At 56.8% G+C, this 20175-nt stretch overlaps 1 protein-coding gene across 1 annotated transcript; it reads left to right on the top strand.

The window, feature by feature from the left end:
- The first annotated feature begins 13397 nt into the window (after positions 1–13397).
- Positions 13398–18804, top strand: SYT2 (synaptotagmin 2). The gene is made up of 8 exons (XM_065883456.1): positions 13398–13575; positions 14439–14605; positions 15460–15576; positions 15812–15979; positions 16151–16318; positions 17169–17286; positions 17912–18045; positions 18598–18804. The coding sequence occupies exons 1-8, from the start codon at positions 13398–13400 to the stop codon at positions 18802–18804; spliced, it is 1257 nt and encodes a 418-aa protein (XP_065739528.1).
- Positions 18805–20175: the final 1371 nt, after the last annotated feature.

Below are 20175 nucleotides of genomic sequence, written 5' to 3'. Positions count from 1 at the left end.
ACACATGGGTTCTGGACCGCGTGGTGTGCAGGGTTCCCTGGGCTCTCGGGGTCCGGGTTCTGCTCATCTGTGATTTGTGAATCCTGCACCCGGATTCCAGGTCCAGGGAGAACAGCCCGTGGCAGATGTGTGGGGCCTCACGGGAGCTTTCTCCTCTGACCATCCTCACTTTCGGGCGTGCAGGCGGAGGCCTGGGATCTGCTCATCTCAGCCTGGACACGGGGGAAGGCAATGGCGCGTGGCTGGAGCCAGAGAGATTGAAGTGAGACGCTGGGAGGGACTTCCCAAGGCTGGGGCCCTGGGGCCGGTGCAGAGCACGCTCTGCTTCTCCACACGGGCGGTGGGCTGGCTCCAGGTACAGGTGTCCACGGCTGACCCAGGCAGGCACGTGAGGAACTCACAGAAATGGGCAAGTTATTTTCAAAGTGAGCTAGAAAATTAATTCATTCAAACTTTAGTCCCCACCTCCTAGGACCAAATGTTGGACTGAAGCATGGGTCCAGCAAAATAAAGACAAACTTAAGTATCGACCTTCTTAGCCGCTGGCTTCAGCGAGACGCATCTTGCTGGTTAACCAGTTTCCATCTCATTCCTTTGGCTTCTGCGAATACAGTGTCAGCAAAGATGGAATCTCCTCAGCTCTCCGTTATCCGTATCGATGGAGGCCGGGCCTGAGTGCGTGGGGTGTGTGTGTGCATGTGGGGGTGTGTGTCGGGGTGTGGGCACCTGTCCCCTTGGCAGGGGCGTGGGGGTAGAACTTTCTCGTCTCCCACATGGGGTCAGGCTCCATTTAGGGGTCGTGCTCCTCTGGGAGCACGCGGAGGGGCCCAGAAGCAGCAGGTGGGCGTCAGCGCGAGGGGAGGGGGAGGGGGAGATGGGTGCCTCCCGTGGCTCCCTCTGATCCAGATCCAGGGCCTGGGCCCCTTGGGGGTCTGGCCGAGGCGACCGTCCCTTTGCTTTCGCTCGGGGACACTCGGGAGAGGTTCCTTGTGGGGTCAGGGCGGGAAGCGAGGCTGTGGCCCCTCGTGGGACCGACTCCTGGGGGAGATGCAGGGTCCAAGGGCCTGGGATAGATGGTCAGAGAGCCGAGTGGCCACCCTGGAGAGATGGACTGGACAGACAGACGGATGGGGCCCTGTTCCTGCCGCGGAGGTGGGGGTGCTGGAGGCTTAGGCCGTGGGGGGTTGAGGCCCAACCTTCACGCTGACTCAGCTGTCTGAGCAGGACAGCCTCGTCGCAGGAGGGGGTGATGCCGCCCCCCTCCCCCAGGAGGGCAGGTGAGAACGGTCCAGGCCGGCACAGCCCCGGGGACTTATTTTCCTTCCAACACCCGGCCTTGGGCCCGCACTTCCCCTGGCCCGACCCTCGGATCTTGGGGTCTCAGGGCCTCGTTTTGCGGAGCGCGGCCCTAACCACCTGCCTCGGGGTGGGCGGCCCCATTTCCTTCCTCCCTCTCTCCCTCCCGCCGAGTGGCTGGGGGGAGGGGGGGCGCTGTGGCAGGTGACCCGAGTCCTCACCAGCCTCACCCCGTCCCCTCTCCTGCGCATGCGCTCTCTGCGGGCATCGCTGGCTAATGCGCCAGTTCACGCTTCACGCTTCCTGCGCGGGAGCCGCGGGAGACCGCTTCACCCATCACCCTCAAGCCTGGAGCTGTGCCAAGGACTGCGGCCTGAGCCCCCGGGGAGGACCACTTCCCCTCCTCCCGCTGTGCTCCAGGGGCTGCGGGTCCACCGCCGCCCCCGGCAGCGCGTGCTGTGTGCCCTTGGACAGGTTACTTCACCTCTCTGGGCCTCTTCCCCACAGGGGTCTTGAGAACTGCGGTCGAGCATCGTTGCTTCCTTAGCTTCTGGTGGAATAAGCGGGGGTGAAACCCCCACCCCTAGGCTTATCCAGAGGGAACGTGAAGCCTCGTTTTTTTGCTGGAGAAATGGCTGGTGCTTTCCCAAACATTCATCCCTGGGTAGGGCTGACCCCATCTTGCCGCTCCTGACGGGAAACCCTCTGCCCCTCAGAGGCGCCGGAGGCACGGTGTGCAAGGGCTGGGGCTGCTTCTCTCTCTTTACGGTTTGAGCTGGACCCTGGAGGCTGTGAAGGAGGCCTCTCGGTGCTGGGGAAGGGCCGGCAGCTCGTCCAGCCCCGCGCGGGGCCGCAGCCCGCATGGCGGGTAACAGGCCTAAGGCCCCGTCGGTCAGGACGCTCGGATGGCCTAGCCCCGCCGCTCCCAGGGGTGCACCCCCCCGTCACGACAGGCTCCGCAGGCCCGTTGCCCCCGTGCTGGGGTGGCGCCCCTGGACCCGACCGGGGGCCGTGGGGGCAGCCGAGCCCCGCCCGCCCTGTGACGCGAGGGTCTGTGCTGCTGGCTCGCTCCTGCCCGCCCCACACGCGTCTGCCGAGTGCCCGTCGCGCGCCAGACGGCGAGACACCTGCCAGGGCAGGGTCGCAGCGTTTTCCCCCGAGGGCCAGAGAGGAAGCATCTCAGGCTCGGCCGCACACCTCGGTGGCAACTACTCCGCTCTGCTGCAGCGGGAAGGCCGCCAGAGAGGCCACGGCCTGGGCCCGCGTGCCGAGCCCCAGGGACGGTTCTTCCCGGGAAGCAGCCGCGCCGGGTGTGGTTCACGCAGTCGAGCGCGGGCGGGGCAGGCGAGCGCAGCCTCTGCTCAGGCCGCCCCAGGCTGTGTGCGGGGAGAGGCCGGGTCTCGGGCCGGAGCGAGGGGAGCCGTTTGAGCCGAGCGGAGAGAAGCAGTCACTCAGCGACGGTGGGTGGAGGCGCCGGGTGGCCATGGAGATGGGGGCGAGGGCGCCGGACACAGACGACGGGCCTGAAGGCCACCTTCAGGGGCAGCTGCGGTCCCCGGGGCGGCGTCTAAAGGTGGCAGGATGAGATTCACGTTCTAGAAGGTTGCTTTGGGGGTTAGGGTGGGTGCGGGGCCGAGTGCGGGGAAGGTCGCGGGGTCACCGAGGCCTGGCAGAGAAGGGGCTTGAGGCAAACGGAGGAGTCGGAGTTGTGGCCGAAACCAGGGTGCGGGGCCGGTCGGGTGGCCCTCGCGGGCCGTCCGGCGCGACAGGCACGCAAGTGTCCGCGGGGTCTGGTGACCTGTCCTCACAGCCGCGTGGTGGGGTGAGGGGCCGAGCCCAGGGGGGACGGAGGGGGGAACCGGAGGTGGGCGTGAGAAGGAACACGGGTCAGAGGGTCCCCTTCAAACGCGAGAAGGTCCTCGGCTGGGCAGGGGTCGCCGCCGGCCTGGGCAGGTGGGTTTTGTGAAGTCTCTCCAGCAGTCCCGCGAGGCCCCCCCCACCCCCCCAACCCCCACGGCAGCCGGGCCCTCGTGGAGGGCGGGGCCGGCAGGCTCTCGGCGCGAACCCCACCCACCCGCCCGTGGGGGCCCCGCCCCCCTGACCAGATCACCCCGAGGCCCCGCCCTCCGTCACACTGAGCCTTAGATCCACACGTGAGTTTGGGGGTCGCGGGCACTCAGTCCGAGCCGGGCAGTTTCAGGGCTGGTGTTTCTCTGGTGAGTCTCACAACAAGACAGAGAAACAGGGTGCAGGGACCTGGGAGGACGTGAGCCGAGGGGCTAAGGGGCCCCTCCGAGGCCAAGGAGGTTTCGGGGGGCGTCCAGACTGGGGGCCGGCGTTTGCCGGGTGAGTTTGTGGCCCACGCAGAGAGCAGAGGTGAGGGAAGGGCGGTGAGTAGGAGCCGGGCCCAGGCCAGCAGGGCCTTTTTTCTGAGTGTGAACAGAAGCCCTGGGGGCTTCACGTGGATCAGCCCGGCTGCCGTGTGGGGATTAGACTGAGTGGAGGACTGTGGAAGCTTCCAGAACGTAGCTGTTGTTCTTGGCTGAACTGGAGGACGTGGTGAGTGGAGGAGGGAGTTTGCAGATGCTCCGGCTGGGCGGCGAGGGCAGGAGGGGCTGAGGACCCCAAGACTTTGGGCGGGGCCCGGCGCTGCCCCCGCCCCGCCTCCGCCGGCATCTGGCTTCTCAGGGTGTGTGTTGTTCCCCTGCTCTTTGGGCAGCTGTGTCCTCAGGCCCCAGGCCCTGGGATCCACGGGTCTGCGGCCCCTGCTCCCTCCCAGCAGCTGTCAACTCCCCACCCCCACCCGAACCCCCGGGAACGTTGTCTGATCTTTCATAAGAACTTGGGGATGACAAGACATTCCTTTTGGCTGTTTTTGACGCTTTTCCCCTTCCCTCTGGAGCCAGGCTCCTTTCCAGCCTCTTTTACTCACTTCAGTCTAAGTGAAATTTCCAAAATGTAAACGTGAACACATTACCCGCATCCTTAGACTCCTCGTCGTGGCCGTAAGTTTGTGCGCCTGGTCCTGCGGGCTCACCTGCACCCCCTCTGTGCGGCCATGCTGGGCTTCCTCAGGCTCTGGGCTCCCCGTGGTGCTGCCCCCACCCCTGGGCCTTTGCATGTGCCGCTGCTGCCTTTCCTCTGCCTGGAGGGCCCCCATTCCATCACCAGTTGCTCAGGAAAGCATTCCTGCTCTCCCAGGTTAGGTCAGATATACCCCAGTACAGACTCACGCCAGCAAGGGTCTCTCCTTTGTGCATTTCTCACAGTTACAATTTTACATTCATTTGTGCGCAGTTATGTAATATCCAGCTTATAAGTCCCGCATGGGAAGTGGGATGGGAGTTCAATCGGTTTTTTTTTTTTTTGGCTGCATTGGGTCTTCGTTGCTGTGCACGGGCTTTCTCTAGTTGCGGCGAGCGGGGGCTCCTCTTCGTTGCGGTGTGCGGGCTTCTCATTGCGGTGGCTTCTCTTGTTGTGGAGCACGGGCTCTAGGTGCACGGGCTTCAGTAGTTGTGGCACGCGGGCTCAGTAGCTCCGAGGCATGCATGTGGGATCTTCCCGGACCAGGGCTTGAACCCGTGTCTCCTGCATTGGCAGGCGGATTCTTAACCACTGCTCCGCCAGGGAAGCCCTCAATCAGTTATTTGTTGAATGAATGAATGAATAAGTACCTCCCCCATTGTTCTCTCTGTTCTGTACCCGGTGTTCCTACCCTATCTGGGTCCACATCATCTCTGGCTGGACTGTGAACTCACCCCTTGCGGGCCCCCTGCCCCAGCCTCACCCCCTCTGCTCCCCGTGGAGCTGTTGTTGCCCTTTAAACAGATCAGGCCACTCCTGTTGGGGACGTGAGTCCGTCCGAGCCCCTCTTCCTAGACTTCAAGTCCCCTGGGATGGACTCTCCAGCTGATATCCTGGTCTGTGGGGCCCCCTGAGCCTGTGGCACACGCAGCACCGTCTGCCCTGGTCGATTCTTTTGTTTCATGATTCATCTCACTCGTCCTGCGGATTTGGGAAAAGGTTCATGTCCAGTAGGGGTCCCTCTGCTGTGCCGAGGCCACTCAGGCCCTTCGAAGGGGCTCCTGGATTCAGATCCGACCACAGTTATCGAACATCATCTCCGTGCCAGACACAATCAAATTTATTCTTTTAATTTTCACAACAGCTTTGAAAAGTGGGTATTATTTTCTGCCATTTTTATATGAGGAAATCGAGTTCAGAATGGGATTTGTTTGGAGTCATCTGGCAAGCGGTAAGCATCCCGGGATCACAGTCTGCCTCTCTCTGCCGGGCTGCCTCTTGCCCACCACAGAATCCAGAACCAGCGACCATGCGGGCTGAGTCTGACGAAAGCCTGCAGCTAACGTTGTACTTGGTGGAGAAAGACTGAAGACTCTCTGAAGATCAGGAAAGAGAAGGATTCCCCCTCTCACAACTTCTATAACACTGCACGGAGGTTCTTACCATGGCAGTTAGGGAAGAAAAAGAAAGAAAAGGCATCTGGATTGGAAAGAAAGGTGTGAAATTATCTCACTTGGCATGATCTTGTAGATGGAGAGTCCTAGGGAAGACACACCACACGCACGTTCCACACACACACACCACACAGTATCAGAACTAGTAAGCCAGTTCAGCATGTGGCAGGACGTGGGATCAATACACGAAAGTCTGCTGCATTCGCATCTGTGAGCAGTGAACAATCGGAAATGAAATTAAGAAAGCAATTCTGTCTACAGCAGCGTCAAAGAGAATCGAATATCCAGAAATAAATTTAACAAAAGCGTAAGGCTTTATCTATCCTGGGAACTGCAAAACAGTGTTGCAAGAATTTAAAGAAGCTCTTACAGGGAAAGACGTTGGAATGTTACCTTGTTAAGGTAGCAGCGCTCTGCAGACTGGCCCGCGGGTTCAGTGCAATCCCTATCAAACTCCCAGGTGGCTTTTACAGAAATCAACAAGCTGATCTTTTAAAACTTTTTTTTCATTTTTATTTTATTTATTTATTTATTTATTTATTTATTTATTTATTTTTATTTATTTTTTGCGGTACGCGGGCCTCTCACTGTTGTGGCCTCTCCCGTTGCGGAGCACAGGCTCCGGATGCGCAGGCTCAGTGGCCATGGCTCACGGGCCCAGCCGCTCCACGGCATGTGGGATCTTCCCGGACCGGGGCACGAACCCGCGTCCCCTGCATCGGCAGGCGGACTCTCAACCACTGCGCCACCAGGGAAGCCCCAAGCTGATCTTTTTTTTTTTTTTTTTTTAAAAAGCTGAACTTAAAATTCATATGGAAATGCAAGAGACCCAGAATAGGCAAAATAATCTTCATGAAAGAACAAATTTGGAAGACTCACGCTGCCTGATATAAAAACTTAACTACAAAGCTGCAGTGATGAAGACAGTGTGGTATTAGCATAAGGATAGACATAGATTAATGCAATAGAGAATCCAGAAATAATCCCTCACATTTATGGTTGGTTAGTATTTTACAAGGGTATGAAGACAGTTCGGTGGGGAATAACAGTCTTTGCAACAAATGGAGATCCATACACAAAATACATTCACGAAAATGAACTCCAAGTGGATCGTAACTTGAATGTAGGAGCTAAAACTACTAGGCTCCTCTAAGAAAATATAGGAGTAGATCTTTGTGCCCTTGGGTTATGTGATGATTTCTTAGATATGACACCAAAAGCACAGGCAAGAAAAGAAACAGGTAAATTGGGCATCATCAAAATTGAAAACTTTTGTGCTTCAAAGGACACCATCAAGGGACTTCCCTGGTGGCGTAGTGGTTGGGAGTCCGCCTGCCGATGCAGGTGACACGGGTTCGAGCCCAGGTCTGGGAAGATCCCACATGCCGCGGAGCAACTAAGCCCATGAGCCACAACTACTGAGCCCGTGTGCCGCGACTACTGAGCCCGTGTGCCTAGCTCGGCAATGAGAAGCCACCGCAGTGAATAGCCTACGCAGTGCAATGAAGAGTAGACCCCATTCACCACAACTAGAGAAAGCCTATGCGCAGTGGCGAGGACCCAATGCATCCAAAAATACATTATAAAGAAAAAAAGGACACCATTAAAAAAGTGAAAAGATAACCGTAGAATGGGAGAAAATATTTGCAAAACATACATGACAAGGAACTGGTATCCAGAATATACAAAGAACTCGTACAACTCAATAATAAAGAGACAAATATTCAATTAAAACACGGACAAAGGATTTGAACAGACATTTCTCCAAAGGAGACATACAAATGGCCAATAAACACATGAAGAGATGCTTCACATCATTAGTCATCAGAGAAATGCAAATCAAAGCCACGGTGAGATGCCACTTCACCTCTACTAGGACGGCTATAAACAAAAAGACATGTAATAACAAGTACTGTCCAGGATGTGGAGAACTTGGAACGCTCATACAATGCTGGTGGGAATGTAAGTCAGTGCAGCCGCTGTTTAAAAAAATTTTTTTGAAGTATAGGTGATTTACAATGTTGTGTTAATCTCTGCTGTACAGCAAAGTGACTCAGTTATACACAGACATACATTCTTTTTCATGTTCTTTTCCATTATCGTTTATCACAGGATATTGAATATAGTTCCCTGTGCTCTACAGTAGGACCTTGTTGTTTATCCATCCTATGGATAATAGCTTACATCTGCTAATGCCAAACTCCCAGTTCTTCCCTCCCCCTCCCTCCCTCCCACTTGGCAACCACAAGTCTGTTTTCTATGTCCGTGAGTCTATTTCTCTTTCGTAGATAGGTTCATTTGCGGCATATTTCAGATTCCACATACTGGTGATGTCATATGGTGTTTGTCTTTCTCTTTCTGACTGACTTAGTATGACAGTCTCTAGGTCCAACCATGTTGCTGCACATGGCATCATTTCATTCTTTTTTATGGCCGAGTAATATTCCATTGTGTGTATATGTGTGTGTGTAGATGTATATGTAGGAATGTTGGGGTGCATGTATCTTTTTGAATTATAGTTTTGTCTGGATATATGCCCAGGAGTGGGATTGCTGGATCATACGGTGACTCTATTTTTAGTGTAAGGAACCTCCACACTGTTCTCCATAGAGGCTCAGTGCAGCCACTTTGGAACATAGTTTGGTAGTCCTTTAAAATGTCAAACGTAGTTACCATATGACCCAGAAATTCCACTCCTAGGTATTTACCCAAGAGAAAGGAAAACATGTCCAAAAACGTGCACAGAGACGTTCATTGCGGCATTATTCTTAGAGCCAAAAAGTGGAAATAACCCGTGTCCATAAATTGATGAATGGATAAATAAGATGTGTTATCTATGGAGTGGAATATTACTCAACCATAGAGAGGAATGAAGTGCTGACACCTGCTACAACACAGATGACCCTTGAGAACACTGCGCTCTGTGGGAGAAGCTGAACACCAAGGCCACCTATCATATGATTTCATTTGTATGAAAAGTCAGAATAGGGGAATCTGTACAGATAGGTCAGTGGTTGCTGGGGCTGGGAGGAGGGTGGGAATGGGGAGTGACTGGTAATGAAGTAGGGCTTCTTTTTGGTGAAAATGGTCTAAAATTAGATTGTGGTGATGGTTGCACAACCCTGTAAGTACACTAAAAACCCCCGAACCGAACACGTTAAAGGAGTGAATTGAATGGATGTGAATCGCATCTCAAGCCTTCTTAGAGTCGGGCCGCGGAATCCTGGTCAGTGAGGTGGGGGTGAGGGAGATGGGGCTGAGCCCCCGAGGCCCGGCGGGCTCCACCTTCCCTTTTGAGATGGATTTTAGGATCAAGGCTAGTTTACCCAGCCCACAACAAGAGCTTACTAAACTGATTGGCGAGTGTGCGCGGGGAGAATGCGCCTGCTTCGCCCTGTGGTCGGGGCGGCCTGTGCCGGCCGTGCGGGCTCCCGGGCGAGGGCTCGGGTTCTTAGAGCAGGGCTGGAGCTTCAGGGCCCCTAAAACTTGCCCTCAGAAGGGCTCTGCGTGTAGGGAGAAGCACAGTGCGAAAAGCCTCGCTTTTACCTTTGCTGTTTGCATCCTGCTGTGCGTTTGATGCTTCTAGGAGATGTGCTGTTTGTCCCATGACCTGGAGCACCTCAGGTGTGCGCTGCTGTCCAGACACCCCCTGGGCACCGACTGTGCGCCGGGCAGAGGGACGCTCGTGTTGCCTGCGTCTGACCTCACAGGGCCTGTGGAGGAGGCTCGTACCCCCATTTTGAGAAGCAGAAATAGCTCGGTGGGGAGGGGAGGGTTGGGGGAGCAGAGTTTAAAAACTCGTTAAGAACGTTACCTTAAATGAAGACCATCACGATAATACTTTTACCAGCAGGAGCTTGCAAACCATCTAAGCATCAAATACAGCACTACCGCGCAGCAGGGCATTATTTAGCTACTTGATAACAAAGGAAGTTTTTTTTTTTTTGCGGTACGTGGGCCTCCCACTGTTGTGGCCTCTCCCGTTGCGGAGCACAGGCTCCGGACGCGCAGGCTCAGCGGCCATGGCTCACGGGCCCAGCCGCTCCGCGGCATGTGGGATCTTCCCGGACCGGGGCACGAACCGGCGTCCCCTGCATCGGCAGGCGGACTCTCAACCACTTCGCCACCAGGGAAGCCCACAAAGGAAGTTTTTAATGATAAAGGAGAATGCTTGTGACAAAATTTTATGTGAAAAAAGGCCAGAATACCAAATTATATATAGTATGATCGCAACATGTAAAACACTCTCAGAAAAAAATACTGTTAGAAGCTTCTCCAAGGACACTAACCTGTGTTATCTCTGGAAGGTAGGATCATGGGGAATGTCTCCCTTAGTCTCTTTCCCTCCCCCGTAAACCTGGATGGCTTTTGTTATTAATGGGCAGCCCTGGTTTGAGTAGGAAGTTGATGTGCTGCTGTGTAGAGGGGGCAGGGCTGGCAAGGGACCCCGACACCCCGGGGAGGAAGGGGCTCCGGGGGTGGACTTGGGTGCCATCTTCCTGGAGGAGAGATTGAAACCCACCCTGGGTGGGTGCGGAGGGAGCCTGAGGCACGGAGGTGAGGAGGGTGGGCGTGCCGGGCGCCGTCACGCAGGGAGGAGGCGGCTCGAGAGTCCTCACTGCGACCGCGCTCCTTCCTGGGTGGAGTGCTTGGGTGCAGCCCGACGCAGAAGAGCCGCGTGCTTTGCAGGCTCTCGGCTCAGGTGACTGGTTCGAACCTCAATTCCAGGACTTGTGAGCTAAGTGGCGGGGGCTGCCTAGGCCCTGGACCTCCGTTTTTGCATCTGTGAAACGGGCTGGTGCGTGAGTCTGGGGAGGAGCGGCTGGTGGCCCTGTGGTTGCTGCTTCACGGTGTTGCTACCGCTGGAAGTGCCCTGGGACTTAAAGGGATTACGACTAATACAGTCTTTTTAAAATTTTATTCTTATTTATTATTTTTTAAACAGGGACTCATATATATATATATATATATATTTAATTTTATTTATTTTTAGCTGCGTTGGGTCTTCGTTGCTGCGTGCGGGCTTTGTCTAGTTGCAGCGAGCGGGGGCTACTCTTCATTGCCGTACGCGGGCTTCTCATTTCAGTGGCTTCTCTTTGTTGCGGAGCACGGGCTCTAGGCGCACAGACTTCAGTAGTTGTGGCTCGCGGGCTTAGCTGCTCCACGGCATGTGGGATCTTCCCGGACCAGGGCTCGAACCTGTGTCCCCTGCATTGGCAGGCGGATTCTTAACCACTGCGCCACCAGGGAAGTCCCAGCTAATACAGTCTTTTTTCTAAAATTAATTTTTATTGGAGTAGAGTTGATTTACAATGTTGTGTTAGTTTCTGCTGTACAGCAGAGTGAATCTGTTATAAATATACATAATCCACTCTTTTTAGATTCTTCTCCCGTATAGGTCGTTACAGAGTATTGAGCAGAGTTCCTTGTGCTATACAGTAGGTTATTATTAGTTATCTATTTTATATATAGTAGTGTATACATATCAATCACAATCTTCCAATTCATCCCACCCCCCCCCACCCTATTAGCCATAAGTTCGTTTTCTACATTTGTGACTCTATTTCTGTTCTGTAAATAAGTTCATTTGTACCATTTCTTAAGAGTCCACATACAAGTGATATCATATGATACTTGTCTTTCTCTGTCTGGCTTCACTCAGTATGACAATCTCTAGGTCCATCCATGTTGCTGTGAATGGCACTATTTTGGTTTTTTTATGGCTGAGTAATATTCCATTGTATATATGTACCACATATTCTTTATCCATTCATCTGTTGATGGACATTTAGGTTGCTTCCATGTCTTGGCTATTGTAAAGAATGCTGCAGTGAACACTGGGGTGCAGGTATCATTTCAAATTATGATTTTCTCCAGGTATATGCCCAGGAGTGGGATTGCTGGGTCGTATGGTAGTTCTATTTTTAGTTTTTTAAGGAACCTCCACACTGTTCTCCATAGTGGCTGTATCAATTGACATTCCCACCAGCAGTGTAGGAGGGTTCCCTTCTCTCAACACCCTCTCCAGCATTATGGTTTGTAGATTTTTTGATGATGGCCATTCTGACCTGTGTGAGGTGATAGCTCATTGTAGTTTTGATTTGCATTTCTCTAATAATTAGTGATGTTGAGCATCTTTTCATGTGTTTGTTGGCCATCTGTATGCCTTTGGAGAAATGTCTATTTAGATCTTAACCCCATTTTTTGATTGGGTTATTTGTTTTTTTGATATTGAGCTGCATGAGCTGTTTGTATATTTTGGAGATTAATCCCTTGTTGGTTGCTTCATTTGCAAATATTTTCTCCCATTCTCTGGGTTGTCTTTTGGTTTTGTTTATAGTTTCCCTTTGCTGTGCAAAAGCTTTAAAGTTTAATTAGGTCCCATTTGTTTATTTTTATTTTCATTCCTCTAGGAGGTGGATCAAAAAAAATATTGCTGCGATTTATGTCAGAGTGTTCTGCCTATGTTTTCTGCTGAGAGTTTTATAGTACCCAGTCTTACATTTAGGTCTTTAATCCATTTTGAGTTTATTTTTGTGTATGGTGTTAGGGAGTGTTCTTATTTCATTCTTTTACGTGTAGCTGTCCAGTTTTCCCAGCACCACTTATTGAAGAGGCTGTCTTTTCTCCTTGTATATTCTTGCCTCCTTTGTCATAGATTTATTTACCACAGGTGTGTGGGTTTATTTCTGGGTTCTCTATTCTGTTCCATTGATCTGTATTTCTGTTTTTGTGCCAGTACCATACTGTCTTGATTACTGTAGCTTTGTAGTATAGTCTGAAGTAAGGGCGCCTGATTCCTCCAGCTCCGTTTTTCTTTCTCAAGATTGCTTTGGCTATTCGGGGTCTTTTGTGTTTCCCTACAGATTGTGAAATTTTTTGTTCTATTTCTGGGAACAGTGCTATTGGTAATTTGACTGGGATTGCATTGAATCTGTAGATTGCTTTGGGTAGTATGGTCATTTTGACAATATTGATTCTTCCCATCCAAGAACATGGTATATCTCTCCATCTATTTGTGTCATCTTTGATTTCTTTCATCAGTGTCTTACAGTTTTCTGAGTACAGATCTTTTGCCTCCTTAGGTAGGTTTATTCCTAGGTATTTTATTCTTTTTGATGCTGTGGTAAATAGGATTGTCTCCTTGATTTCTCTTTCTGATCTTTCATTGTTAGTATATAGGAATGCAAGAGATTTCTGTGTGTTAGTTTTGTATCCTGCTACTTTACCAAATTCATCGAGCTCTAGTGGTTTTCTGGTTGCATCGTTAGGATTTTCTATGTATAGTATCATGTCAAGGACAGTTTTACTTCTTCTTTTCCAATTTGTATTCCTTTTATTTCTTTTCCTTCTCTGATTGCCGTGGCTAGGACTTCCAAAATGATGTTGAATAATAGTGGCGAGAGTGGACATCCTTATCTTGTTCCTGGTCTTGAAGGAAATGCTTTAATTTTTTCACCATTGAGAATGATGTTTGCTGTGGGTTTGTTGTAATGGCCTTTATTCATAAACAGTCTTTAGCTTTTGGAAGAGCCTCTCCTGGCCCGTGGGCAGAGCCGTCTGCACTCGGGCCCGTGGGATGCTCACCCTGTCCCCTTCACCCATAGCCGTCCCTCTGCCACCATGAGGAACATCTTCAAGAGGAACCAGGAGCCCATGGTGGCTCCCACCACCACCACCACCACCATGCCTGCTGAGCCCCTGGACAATTCCACCGAGAGCGGAGGCGCCAGGGAGGGCAAGGGGGACCTGTTTGCCACGTTGAAGGACCGATTCTTCAACGAGATGGTCAAGTTCCCTCGTGAGTATCGATCTGTATGCAGCTTGGGGGTGAGGGTGGGAGGGTGCACCGTGGGGGTGTGACAGCCGCGATCTTTCCTAACGTTTGGACTCGAGGCTGGATTATTTGGGGATCCCCTTCAGGAATGGGGGGGCAGTATGGTCTGGCACTAATGAAGGGAACAAGGGGGTTTATGTGCCCTAACCTCCAGGGGGGATAAACGTTCTTATACTTAGAAATCTGTCAAAAGATGGAACCAAAAGAAAGAAGATAAAAAATTATGAAACAGAAATCATTATTCAAGTTTTCCAGTCATACTTTAAAACTGCTTTATTTTGCAAGATAGAAAATAAAACCCCCTACTGCTTCCTGGATTCCTGGTAAAGGCTGTGGGGAGAAACCCGAGGTCCGGATTCGGGGAGCAGCCCCACTGGAGGGAGGCGGTGCTTCAGCACCTCGGAGAGCAGCCCCGGCCGGCCCGCGGCCCGCCCCTCCTCGCACTTCCCCAGACCCGCGGGCCCTCTGAGCCCGGCCTCCTGGCGCAGGCTCAGCCCTCTCTGGACTGCGCCTGAGGGCCGGGCCTTCCTACCCCACCGGGGTCTGATGAGGACCCTCCCATCCTTCGTGTGAGCCACAGTTCCAAGGGTCAAAGCCGTCAGATCTCAGCAGAGCCCAGATGAGGGCCCCGTGGTGTGCGCCTGGCTGCTGTCCCTGTCACAGGCTGTCCCTGCTGGGGTGGCAGAAAGGGGAGGGCACCGAAGCATGCAACTTAACGTGGGTTTACAACGCGGGGTGCGGCAGCGGGGCCGGGCCCCGACCCAGCTTTCTATCCTCGAGGGGTCGGGGCTGCCCGAGTGCCGCTGACCCCGTCTCCCTGTGGGCAGTGCCCCCCTGGGCGCTGGGCGCCATCGCGGTGCTCCTGGGCCTTCTGCTCCTCACCTGCTGCTTCTGCATCTGCAAGAAGTGCTGCTGGAAGAAGAAGAAGAACAAGAAGGAGAAGGGCAAGGGCGCCAAGAACGCCATGAACATGAAGGACATGAAGGGTGGCCAGGTAGGCGGGGCCGGGTGACCCGAGGCCCCTCGATGCTCTCCAGGTGGGAAGAGCTCGCTCAGGTCAGCAGGGACTGTCCTTGACTGACCCGAAAGGAGGCCGTTGGGACAAAATGCTGGGAAGAGAGACCCCCGCCCACCGGGAAGCCACCATCGTGTGACCCGGTTTCCCGCCGGCAGGGCTGCTGGACCATGTCCTCATTGTGGGGCCGTCTCTCGTCCACAAAGACGTGGCTCTTCTCCCCATCTTTCAGGGAGCAGCGTGGAAGACGCCCTGATGTACCTGTGTCTCCTTTTAAGTTTGCAGAGGCCCCGGGCACCTCACTTTCCCCATGTTTGTTCTGGGAGGAATTTCTTGCTCAAGGAATCAGTGTGGAGGGAGGAAGGAGGGCTGATCTCAGGAGGTCAGCCAGGGGCCGTGGCCTTTGAGTCTGCGTGTGCACATGTGTGAGAGCGTGTGTGAGCACGCACGTGGACGTGCGTGTGCGTGTGAGCCTGTGGGGGCCCCGGCCCTGCCGTGCGGCTGGTCTGAGCTGCAGGATTTTCTTACCACTCTCTCCCTTCTCCTCCCACCTGTGGACTCGCCTGGCCTGGACGCCCGGCCTGCACGCCTGGTACGTGCTTCCCACGTGGTGGCCTGAGCTGGGGGCGGGGTGGGGGGTCACAGGGAGGCTCCGCCACTCAAGAAGCCGCGTGGCATCTGGGCCGTGCTGGCCCCGCAGGGACAGGGCCGGGCTGGGGGCTGAGGGGAAGCAGGGCCCGACGGAGCCCCTCCAGCTCTGGGTTGGGGTCTGCACGGGGGCAGGCTCCCCGCCTTTTCTCCCTTGACCCTCCCTCCCCTCCTCAGCCCCCCAGGACGACGATGATGCCGAGACGGGCCTGACGGAGGGCGAGGGCGAGGGCGAGGGCGAGGAGCCGGAGAACCTGGGGAAGCTGCAGTTCTCCCTGGACTATGACTTCCAGGCCAACCAGGTGCGCGGGGCGGCCCCCAGGGCTCCACGGGGCGGGCACCCCGGCTGTAGGGAAGAAGGGCTGTGCTCAGCCTGCCCGCCGTCCACGTGCCGCCCTCCTCGGGCAGACCAGTCACCTCGCAGCGACCGTCTCCCCCGTGTTACTCCGATTCCCCGGGGAGGGAGATGGAGGCCGACTTCCTGTCCAGCACCCGCCCGCCCCCTCGGGGCTGACCCGGCGCCCACTCACTCCACAGCTCACCGTGGGCGTCCTGCAGGCAGCGGAGCTGCCCGCCCTGGACATGGGCGGCACCTCGGACCCTTACGTCAAGGTCTTCCTCCTTCCAGACAAGAAGAAGAAATATGAGACCAAAGTCCATCGGAAGACGCTGAACCCCGCCTTCAACGAGACTTTCACCTTCAAGGTGACAGGCTGGCCCGCTGCGGACCTTCCCCTGGTCCTGGGCTGTGGCTGAGGCCCAGAACCAGCTCGGCCCGGACCCGAGCCCGGGTGTCCGCAGACTTGGCAGGTGTCCTGCAGGGCCCCCAGAGGCTCCGAGCTGCCCTGACCCCTCCATCCTGCCTGTGCCCCGCAGGTGCCCTACCAGGAGCTGGGGGGCAAGACCCTGGTGATGGCCATCTACGACTTTGACCGCTTCTCCAAGCACGACATCATCGGGGAGGTAAAGGTGCCCATGAACACCGTGGACCTGGGGCAGCCCATCGAGGAGTGGAGGGACCTGCAGGGCGGAGAGAAGGAGGAGGTGAGAGCGGGAGAGCTTGGCGGGTCCGCCCCACGCCCCCGGCTCTGTGTCTGCAGACGAGGGGGCACCTCAGGGGGACAGGACGCGTCACTCGTGTTTCTCCCGTGGCTCTGGGCCCACTTAGGGCCGGTGACCCACCTGGGGACCACATTCACCCACAGGGAGAGCCCACATTGTTCTAGAGGATTCTCAGCAAGGGGGGGCCTGTCTTCCTAGAAACTGCCACAGCACGCACTCACTCATTCGCCAAATATTTATTGAGCACCTACTGTGTACCAAAGCCCCCACTGTGTACCAAAGCCCCCATTTAGCCACCATCCCTTCCAAGCACCAGCCGGGCGTGTTGGCCGAGTCCGCGCACGTGAGGTGTGCCCTTCCTCACCTCGGGGCTCAGGTCGCCCGGAGGAAGGGTCAGCACCCTGACCGGGCTGTGGGCGAGGCGGCCAGCCTGGGTCCCGAGGCCCGCCTCTGAGAAGCCTCGACTGTGCCATGGCGCCGGCCGAGCTCTCGGGCCCGGGAGCCCCCTATTGCTAGTCACGAGGTCCTTGCCCTGTGACGCTAACACAAGGAAAGGGATGCCGAGGGCTTGGAGGACAGCAGCTCGCTCTGCAAGTGGGATGGCTGTGATCAGGAAGGGGGGCTCCCCACATCCCCCCTTCGTCCCCCTCCGCCGCCTGCCAGGCTGGGGAGGGGCCCCGGCAAACCCCACACCGCCAGCAGCCTGTCCTCGGCGCTGCAGTGTCCACCTGTCACGGCCAGGGCTGTGCCACCCCTGGCCTGAGGCCCCGAGGGGGTCAGCCGTGCTGGACACAGGCGCTGCTGCGCTGACCGCATCCCCTTCCCCCGACAGCCGGAGAAGCTGGGTGACATCTGCACCTCGTTGCGCTACGTGCCCACGGCTGGGAAGCTCACCGTCTGCATCCTGGAGGCCAAGAACCTCAAGAAGATGGACGTGGGGGGCCTTTCAGGTGTGTGCGTGGCTTCTGGCCGCCATCGGGGGGCACCTGCCAGCCGGTCGCGGCCCAGAGCCCTCGACCTGGATAGCAGGCGTCAGATGCGTGGGACACACAGGCTGTCTGAGCGGCTTTGGGTCCTCAGGGCAGGGCGGGGCGAGGAGCCCCGCTGAGAGCTGCCTTTCCGCTGCTCTCCCTGTGGGCCCTGGAGGGAAGGGGTCAGGGACGTCACCCCCAGGTGAGGCAGGGACAGGGAGGGCAGGCGGGGGGGGGGGGGGAGATGGGGGCGGCCCTGCCTTGGAAGGGGCTCTGGGCGGGGCTGGGGGGTGCGACTGCCCGGCCTCCTGAACTGCTCAGGTTCCCGCCAGCCCAGCTCTGTCCCTGAGCCCCCGCGTGACCTCGGGCAGACAGGTGCCCTTCTCTGGGCCTCGTTACTAAGGTCAGAAGGATGGGATGGGGGGGGGTCGCTGCCGTGCCCCCCTGCCCAGGACGGACACCACCAAGTGGCCCCTGGCTCCTCACCGAGCTCCAGGCGGCCACAGCCATGGCGGGGTCCCAGAGGCTTCACCTCTGGCCACCCTGGCCTGGAAGCTGGCGGGCCGGGTGCGTGCTCAGGGCCTCGCCCGCTGCCTCCGCGCAGACCCCTACGTGAAGATCCACCTGATGCAGAACGGCAAGAGGCTCAAGAAGAAGAAGACGACGGTGAAGAAGAAGACCCTGAACCCGTACTTCAACGAGTCCTTTAGCTTCGAGATCCCCTTCGAGCAGATCCAGGTGCTGGGCTGGCAGGGGTGGACGTGGGGCGGGTGACCTCCCTCACTGACTGCTACGGCCGGCCGGCCGGCCATGCCCGGCACTTCCCAGCCCGCCCCTTTTCTGGGAGGTGAGCGGGAGCTGCTCACAGACACCTCCTTTTGGCCTCGAGGTTGGCGGCAGGGCGCGTGTGTGGAGAGGGTGCAGCCGCTGAGGCGGTGGACGCCCACCTCCCCCTGCTGCCGCTCCACCCCCAGTCCAGGTCACTTCCTCCGGGAAGCCTGCCCTCACTCACCAGCCGGACGTCACTCCCTCTGAGGTCCCGAGGTGCCTCCTGCTGGCCTCTCGGGTGTGACCTTTGTCACCTCGCGAGGATGCGTCTGCCCTTCTGCTCCCAGGCGCTCAGCACGCTGCCGGGGGCCTGTGTTCAGTCGTTGGTAGAAGCGAAGGATGCGTCAGAGGCACGGGCCCCGGGCGCCTCTGTGTGCCCGCCCGCCCAGTTGGAGCTGGGGAGGGAGGGGCCAGCCGCCGGGTCCTTCTCCTGCCCACTGCCCCTCCCTCTGCCCCCTGCAGAAAGTCCAGGTGGTGGTCACCGTGCTGGATTACGACAAGCTGGGCAAGAACGAAGCCATCGGCAAGATCTTCGTGGGCAGCAGTGCCACGGGCACGGAGCTGCGGCACTGGTCTGACATGCTGGCCAACCCCCGCCGGCCCATCGCCCAGTGGCACTCACTCAAGCCCGAGGAGGAGGTGGACGCGCTGCTGGGCAAGAACAAGTAGGGGCCGCGGCCCGAGCCGCTGCTGCCTCAGCCGGGCAGCCCTCGAGGCATCCCTGCCCACCCGTGTGCGGCCGTGCCCTCGCTCCTCTGCCCTCGTCCTCTTTCTAAAGACCCCCTCCCTCCGACGGTGGCTGAGGAGGGCCCCTCGGAGGTGAGAGAAGCCTGGCCCGTCGTCGCCCCGGGAGCTTCCTCGCTGCATGCCCGCCACCCTCCTCCTCCAAAGCTCCGCCCAGCCCTCACCTCGAGGGAGGCTCTCTTGGCAGAAAGTGGTGGCATTTTCTGAGCGTTCTGGACCAACGGAATGGCAGCACCTCCTGACTCCTGACGGAAGGCAACCAGCGGCCAGGGATCCGTGCGTGTGTGCGCATCCTCCGTGCTCGTGGAGGGCCGCGGACAGGGTGCCGTGTGGGAGCAGAGGGCTTAGAACCCTGCTCGGACTGGGGAGCTCCCACGCTGCGTGGGAGTGGCTGTTTGGGAGGCGAGACGGGGAGGCTGGACTGTGCAGAGCCAGGACCAAAGCCCGCTGCCGGCGTGGACCTCCTCCTGCTGCCGGGGGCTTCCCGGGACACCACAGACCTGAGCTACAGGCTAGACTGGCTGGACTCGAACGGGGACTGTCCGTCCCGCGACCTCACCTTGCTGACGGGTGATGTCAAACCGCAAAGAAACAGAAGACCCGCTTCCCGGAAAGGCCCAAATGAAACTGCCGGGCCTTTGCCCTTGCAGTGGGAGACCCAGACGCCGGCTCCCTTTCTAGGACGGGAGCCAGCAGTCACTGGCATCTCTCACCCTCCCGCCTGTGCTCCTCCCTTAATCAAAGTGGAGCAGCGCTGTCTGAAGACACGGTATCCGTTCAGAGCCAGAGGGCTTGAAAAGGAAGGTTTACAGGTTCTTAGTTCCCCTGAGGCCCAGGTAAGGAGGGGAGGGTAGTGGACAGCTGGCTGAGCTTTCCCAGGGGCCCTGCGGGGAGGCCCCGCCTAGCATTCCTGAGGGACTTGCTGTGAATCCCGAGGGGCAGGGCAGCCATTCCGAGGGGTGGCGGAGGACACGGGCCGGGTTCTGCCCCGCGGTCACTGTGCTCGTTCCCCGCGCACCTCGTGTCCCCAGCATCGATAAAAAGCCATATATACGTTAGTCCAGTGTGCGCCGAGTCTCCTTCCAAACCTGCAGCCTGGGCGAGAGTATCAGGCCCCCGGCCCCCCTCAGCCGCCCTCGTCTCTGCGGCTGCAGGCCCTGGCCCTCTCCTCGGCGCAGAACACTCAAGGCTTCCCAGACCCGGAGCTGCGCCTCTTTCCCAGCACACGTGGCGGCACCTCCCACCCCGTCTAGCCACCCTGGCGTCCGCGGGCACCTGAGGCAGAGGGACGTCTCT

This window comes from Phocoena phocoena, chromosome 1, assembly GCF_963924675.1.
Source record: "Phocoena phocoena chromosome 1, mPhoPho1.1, whole genome shotgun sequence".
Lineage (NCBI taxonomy): Eukaryota > Metazoa > Chordata > Mammalia > Artiodactyla > Phocoenidae > Phocoena > Phocoena phocoena.
The sequence above is the reverse complement of the archived record's forward strand: the minus strand, read 5'-3'. Positions and strand labels throughout refer to the sequence as shown.